Here is a 7,500-nt window from a genome sequence, read left to right as displayed (position 1 = left end):
TCTTTCAGCGAGTTTTACCTGTGAAGCTGGCAGCAGCAAATACCTTATGTGTTTTCATTCGATACAATAGAAGATATGAACAAAGACAAGAATTGTGTTGTAGACTCATACAAGGTATGTTTTAGCACTTGAAAATTTGACGGAACTTAAAACTATTAAAATGCTCCCAACTTTGGTAACTGTTTTTAAAACCTGTTTAAAAGGGGAAGGAGAAATGTTTGAAAAAGTGACGACCCGTAAATTTGATTTACTCTTGTATGAGATTATACGGACAAGTTTGTAACTGTTTCATGCTTTCCACAGAACTCGTACTCCTTGTTTCTCGCTGAACATGGTGAAATAAGGCTAGAATTGTTGTTATTGTGCATTTGCACTTAAAACGAGCCTTCGCTTATATGCGAGATGTAGATACTATCAAAATCACTAGTGGTAAATCTGCCGTTAGAATTTTTGAATGCGGGCTCCAAAAAAACCTCATCACGTGATCCGCAAAAGAAGTCGTCACATGACAAAAAAGTTGTCACGTGGTTCGTGTAAAGCGCGTTGGCAGTCATGGCATTCAACAAGAAACACTTTTTTGGATCACGTGACGTTTTCCGGATCACATGACAATTTGTTTAAGATCACGTGTTTAGAATCGAACCGCTTCGGATTCAAATTTCCAACGGCAGTTTTACCACTCTACTGGTTTTGATAGTAAATAAAGTTTCTTGCTGCCTGGCTCCCTGGCTCACTCGCTCATTTCCTCGCTCGTTCATTTACTTGCTTACTTTATTAACAGGAATCGGTTTACAAGCCTTTAATAGTAGAAAATAAATCTTAAGTCAAGTTAAATAGTCCTTCTTTCAGTTTTTCCCATTATTTTCTTCCTTTCAGAATGTGGAAGAGGAAAGAGCTTCAGAAGTAGATTGTTATTCATAGATATTTGCAAGTTTATAATGGAATTATTTTCAAGACGTTTTTTCAAGGAGAATTTCTTCGAATTTTTATTAGAATTGGGATCGGTAAGTTGAGCAACAGTCGTGTTTTAGTGTTTGTAAAAGCGAGCCGTTTGAAAGTGTGAATTTGTTGCACCGGCTAATATCAACGTTAGCAACAGTAAAATGAATGCGTTATTCACCGGCTTAGGTCGGTCCGTGTAGGGAAAAACTGCCCTCGCCCTACTGCCTTGGGCCATATTCAAGACCTCGGGCACAGTTTTTCCCTATACGGACATCCCAGCCGGTGAATAACACATTATTATATTGATGTACACCGTCACGTTATCATCGAGACAGTTCTCATGCATTGAAAAATAAATTTAATTTAATATGTCTTAATAATGATTCCAGCAGCACTGAAAGATTGGCAATCACTAATTTTGGTTTTTATTGTTAACATTATCAGCAGGGCCATGTGAATGTCATGCCAAAATACAGGTTTAAGGACGTTCGCGCGAAAATTTTTGAACATTGATATTTTTCTGAAACTTTTACCACTGTAAGATGATGAGTTAGTTATGTCAGAAATGTAAAAAAAATGGGGGGTCACCGACTTCGTTTTGGAGAGAACATGCCCGGAAAACACCCAAAATGTGACAAAATCGGGCTTCGTTAGCGAATAAGGCCAGTGTCTGTAAACCCAAATATATTGCAATCAAATCTTTGAAGTGAAATCTTCTCTGCCAAATATTATTTAAGTGGACTTATTAAGTGAATTTAGTCAGCTGGTGAGGTTCCTTAAAGATCAAGTTCGCATTTAGCGACCACAGTTTCACGCGCCTTGCAGCCGCAAGATGGCAGGATTTGATGTCCCGTGAGCAGAAATCTTGAATTTTTTTTAACTTCCCACATTGATTTTTTGTACATTTTTGGACAACGTGGAGATAATTGTAAATAAAATCCTTTTCTGGAAAGAAAAATAGGGGTCACCGAACGTCCAAGACCGTTAAATCCAGGCAAAGCTATAGCAATGGCCTTTTGCCCTATTATTTCTCATTTTATTACTTAGCGCGCGCGCTCGTGTATGACGTGGCGTGTGCATTTGCGTGCGCAGTAAGGATGCGCAGAAACAATTGGCGCGACCGTCCTTAATGTTCAGGGCCCGGTTGTTCAAAAGCCGATTAACGCTAATCCCAGATTAAAAACTAACCAAGGAGTTTATTTCTCTACTCCCAACGGCTGTTCAACGCTGAATATTGGGCAAAACTTTATATTAGAAGGAGTCAATCTTAAAAAAACAAGAAGAAGCAACAGAAGCTTTCCCCAAAAAGTTGAAAACATGAAACAAAAGGTTACGGTAATCCTGGATTAAGTTAATCGGATTTCGAACAACCGGGCCCAGACCACTGCGTGTATGGCAAACGCTTCGCAATATCACTGCTCTCAGTATTGCCTAACTTTGCGATTGTCAGGACCCAGTGTTGAATGTAAGGTTAAAGTTCTGCAGCATACCACCTCATCTGAAATCCTTGCTAAAGTTACCGACAGACAGACACCTGTTACAGCAACTGGAGCAGTGTGTTCGGAAATTACTCAGCTCTGAAAAGGAGCCCGATGTCTGTGCAGCTGTCAGGGAGGTGAGTAGAACCACTCTTAGACTATTGTTATTTTGATATTTTAGTTAATTCTATGACCATTCGATTAGTGCTGAAATTGCCTAAAATTGCGTGACCTAGCCCCTTTAAATACCCGTGAAACGGAGCCGCTTTGACGGAAGAAGTGTGTGGGTCACTGTCACGTGTTACCCTCGTAAAATAAGGACCTTTACCTTTTTAAGGACTGTTCAGGATGACATTGACTGACATTTTTCAACAATCTGAGTGGAAGTCATCTTCAAAGTCATGCCGGTATAAACAATCCCGTCGTAGATCACCACTCTGGGTTACGCGAGCGCTAACCGTTGGTTAAGAAGTATCAAAACCTATAGGTTTCCATGGTATTTAACGCTGGTTAGCGCTGCTAACCATGCTTGGAGTAAGCGACCCCTGATCGTTTGTCGTTACAGAAGTCACTTGAACTCTGAAGGTGACCTCCGCTAAGGTTGTCGAAACATCAGTCATTGTCATCTTTAAAAAAACCTTCCCAGGACTACATTCCCTTGGACAATCGTACTTCACTTAATTATGATATTGAATAGTCCACTGTAAATGGCTTCGCGATTACTTTTCAAGACTATATTCGTCGACTCAAACTTTAAAAATTCTTTCACTGCAGAGAACATACCACCACAGCAAGTAATTACCCTTAATCTTTGAAGTTGTCACTTTAAACTCGCTGGCAAAGTTACAGGGACGTTCTCAGTTTTTCCAAGTACTCCTGAGTGAAATTTGATTACAAAAATCAGCGATATTACTCGACGTTTCGATTTCATCTTGACTTTATTTTCAAGATGACTTCGAAACGTCGTGTAATATCGCTGGTGTTTGTAATCAAATGTATTTCAAAAAGTTGTTTACTTAAGTAAACAATTCGTGCTCCTGAGTTGTCTTTGATAAATCTCTTCGTTCATTAACCAGGTTGTAAATTCTCCTTTCAAATATTACGATGATGCAATTTGACGTCTCTCTCCTGGCAATATGAAGACCAAATGCCAAACTGACTTCTTTTGCTTTTTAGGCTTTCATGAAGTTAGACAAAACAAGATACGAGGAAGATGAAATGGACCAACAGAAGGAAGAAGAAGAAAGACTATTAATTGTCATGGTAACCAACTGAACCATTTGTAACAATGGAATACAATGGGCCATTTCCGAGGTCATGTCTGCCTCATCTTGAAAGCGAGTCAAACTGCGACGTTTTTCTTATGAAAGTTAGTTTTCATTCATACGAAAAGTAGAACTAATTACTTCATCACAAACACTTCGCACTTAAACTTTCTTTCAAGAGGAGGCAGACATGAACTCGGAAATAGCTATTGAAGACGCAAATGCAGTCGGGAAAAGTGTAGATTTGGGACGTTTTGTGGTTGTTTAGTAAAATTCCAATTTGAGTTCGTGTGACTGTCGGTTGTGATTTGAACCAGAACGGTCTGTTAAACTTGATGCAGCTGAGTGTGTTGGGTCTAACGTAGTTTTGTTTATTAGTCAGGATTGGCGAAGTGGTGACATCGCTGGCCTAACACCAGTATAGGGTCTTACACCAGTAACACCATAAGTAGGGCCAACGCTCATATGGTTTCCATGGGTAGAAAATAGCACTTCACATCACCCTCTCATAGTTAATTCTGTTGAAATATAAGTGCTACACGGCTAACGTTTGCATATAAACGTAACCCCTTGTACTTGTCCATATTCGTTGCCGTGAATTTGACATGTTCAATTCTCACGACCTTTTCCCGTCTGACTTAGTAGATCAGTCGGTAGAGCAGCGGTGATCTAACTCCGAAGTTCGTGGGTTCAATTCCCACCCTGGTCAGAGTTTTTCTCTGTCCTTGAGTTGACCCATTTTCATTATTAGGGCTAACGCTCACATGGGTAGAAAATAGCACTTCACATCACCCTCTCATATAATAGTTAATTCTGTTAACACCAGTTTATAGTTCGGTTCCCGAACTCGGCGTCGTATTGGGTTGAGTTTTTTGCCTCTGTTTTCTGCTCGGTTGGGCCTTTCTCCAAATACTCAAGTTTTCCAAATCTGCGCGTTCAGCGAAGCTCCTCTGGACTTTTTGCTGTTTTTGCTTACGTGGCCTCACACACATAAACCTTTTTGGACATTTACTGGAGAGAGTAAGTCAGGAAAGCAACACCGGAAACTCCGAGTTCTTCTCGTCGGAATGGTGTGTGGGTTCTTCAATAATGTCCCACTAAATTTTGTGATCAAGGGTTGTTTGACTGTGCTTACAACCCTATCCGAGAAGACTTGAAAGTTTAACCTTTTCATTGTAAAACTCATGAATTATTCATACGTTCGATAACCAATAAACGATGGTTAAATTCGTCACGTGCTTGAGTTTTGAGCCAATGAAAACACAGATGAAAACCACGCGTGGTTTTCGACTGTTTTCTCATTGGACATCAAGATTTATGCATAAAAACAAAACAAATCAAACACAAGAACAATAGCTCTCTCCCACAGTTTCATCTAATTGCCTTCGAATGCCACAGATAATTCGAAAAAGGGTCCTTGCTGGATACATCTCCCCCTGACTATTCGCATTCTCCTGGACAAATTTACTCAGCCTGTAATAGTTTCACGTGTTGGCACCCATATTGCCAAAACTGTACACAACAGCGCCACCCGGATCAAACTTGACTTTTTATCTGCCATTCGCGAAAATTTTAATCAAAAGATAATCAAAGCACTCCTCTTTCGGCGTCGTGCTTTCATCTGTTTCTCGGTGTTTGGAACCCTAGTCTCCTTCGCAGCCGCTCGGGCCGGAGTCACGGGGAGCGTTGCGTGACTCCAGCCCGAGCGGCTGCGAAGGAGACTATTGGAAACCCTGATGAAACACTCGCACTAGTTTTTAATACATTACTTCTCAAACTCATTAATAATTCATGAGCTCAAAAGCCTTTCAAATTTGGATAAATTCGTCACGTGCATGACTTTTGAAACCCAATGAAAACCTAGATGAAAACGACACGTGTTTTGGACATCGTATCCAAACCTCACGTTTCCATCTGATTCCTCATTTGATATGAAGATTTACGCATCAAAACAAGAGAAATTAAACCAAAGAACAGCGTTTTTAATAACTCTTTTTCCACTGTTTACATCACAATTCAAAATTGTTTGAGAAGCCATATCAAAAACTCGTGCTTCGTGTTCCATCATAGGTTCCAAACACCTCGAAACAATAAAAGCACGAGGCCGAAGGCCGAGTGCTTTCATTTAGTTTCTCGGCGTTTGGAACCTATGATGAAACAATCGCACTCGTTGTTGATATATTACTTATTAGAGTTGAGTTAATTTGTTGGCTTCCCTAACAATCGCTTCAGCACAAGACACCAATACTTTGTTATCGTTGCTATCAGATCTGCATGACCACCACGGCAAGTGGTTCCCATATAGTAGTTTCCGACGGTTCCGTCCGATGAAGGAGATAACCCAATAAGAAGTCATTAAAATGTCATAGATTTTCCCATATTTGAGCTATAAAATTACAGTTTCTCTTATTTGTGTTTAGGAGGAAAAAGACAAAGAAGAACTTGCTGGTGCAAACAAAATGCCTGATTCAAAAAAGAAAGGAACCAAAGAGGACAAGCCTGTTAAAAAAGGTGAAACTTAATTCGGAAGTTAAAGGAATTATACAGCTTATAGAGCGGTTTTCAATTGAGTGTCGTAAACAAATACCAAAGTAATTACTTCGACCAATCACAGCACGTGCAAACAGCGCAATGAACCAATCCAAATTCGTAACATTTTCGTGTAACTTGCTCAAAGCGCGGGAAAAATCGCGTGTGCATGTCGCGATTGGCTTTGGTTTTCCTTCTCATTGGTTGATAGAGCGGTTTTCAATTAGCGAATTGCTTTGGTTTATGATTACTTCACTCAGTGATTGGTTCAAAGTTCCCGTGCCACTTTCTCAACCAATCAGAAGTGAAACCAAAATCAGTCGTGGCTCGCGCGTGCACATTTTCCCGCGTTTTGTGTCGGCTACGTGTAATTACTTCAGTTTTGATTGGTTTACTGGATTGTCTCCGTCCTTTTTGATTGGCCAAAGTAATTACTTTGGTTTTGGTTTTACGACACTCGACTGAAACTCGCTCTAAACTGGCGCGAGATTTTTAAACCAATCACTTAGCGTAGCAATTGCACTCAGGTCGCCTAATTACTTTCAACAGTCACTTGACTGAAAACTGCTCTTAACTTGAATACAAGTGTTACCTGCAATGTATTTATAACTGATAGAAATCCATAGAAAATAAGAGTGCTATTGGTGGAAGTTTGCGTATTGGGATGCTTCACCACTGAGCTATAAATGAACTTTGGAATCCTTTTTTAGCTTGGTCTATCGTAGTAAGGAATTAAAGAGCATTAAATAGTTTTCCATTCGCACTTTGGGATACAAGAGTGGTTACTGCTGTCAACTGTCAACAACGTCGAACTCTTGGACTGATTTTTAATTATTTATACGGTAATTGAACTGTGTTCATTACCTTCTGTCTTTGACATCTTATTTGCTGTTCAGGTGTGTCGAATAAAGGCAAAGCGACAAAATCGGAAAGTAGTGTACCACTCAAAAGGACGCCGTCTAACTCAGGCTCAAGTAAGTTGATTTGCTAACACAAATTTTTTTGTTCTCAAGAGAAGAATTTAGTGGTCATTTAATTTGCTTCGTTGGATTGATTAAGGGATAGAAAGGAGGCTGTTGAGATCCAGCTATTATGTTAATTAACAATTATTCGCCGAAGGCGAAGTGATTATCGGTGAATAGTCACCGAGACGAAGTCGAGGTGATTATTCACCGATAACCACTGAGCCTGAGGCGAATAATTGTTTTAGTATAAATACACAGGTGATTATTCCAAAAAAGAGAAAAAAAAACATTTCAACGCTAAACTCATCTTCACTTACAGTG

At 39.8% G+C, this 7,500-nt stretch overlaps 1 protein-coding gene across 1 annotated transcript in view; it reads left to right on the top strand.

The window, feature by feature from the left end:
* Positions 1-7,500, top strand: part of LOC137985241 (serine/threonine-protein phosphatase 4 regulatory subunit 4-like) — a 27,701-nt gene that overhangs the window by 17,244 nt on the left and 2,957 nt on the right. The window contains exons 16-21 of the mRNA XM_068832799.1: positions 9-114; positions 877-1,004; positions 2,393-2,557; positions 3,597-3,683; positions 6,106-6,196; positions 7,111-7,188. Of these exons, the coding sequence (XP_068688900.1) occupies positions 9-114; positions 877-1,004; positions 2,393-2,557; positions 3,597-3,683; positions 6,106-6,196; positions 7,111-7,188 (655 nt within the window). The remainder of the gene's footprint in view (positions 1-8; positions 115-876; positions 1,005-2,392; positions 2,558-3,596; positions 3,684-6,105; positions 6,197-7,110; positions 7,189-7,500) is intronic.

Source organism: Montipora foliosa, chromosome 14 (genome assembly GCF_036669935.1).
Source record: "Montipora foliosa isolate CH-2021 chromosome 14, ASM3666993v2, whole genome shotgun sequence".
NCBI classification, from domain to species: Eukaryota; Metazoa; Cnidaria; class Anthozoa; order Scleractinia; family Acroporidae; genus Montipora; species Montipora foliosa.
This window is presented reverse-complemented; position numbering and strand designations above follow the sequence as displayed.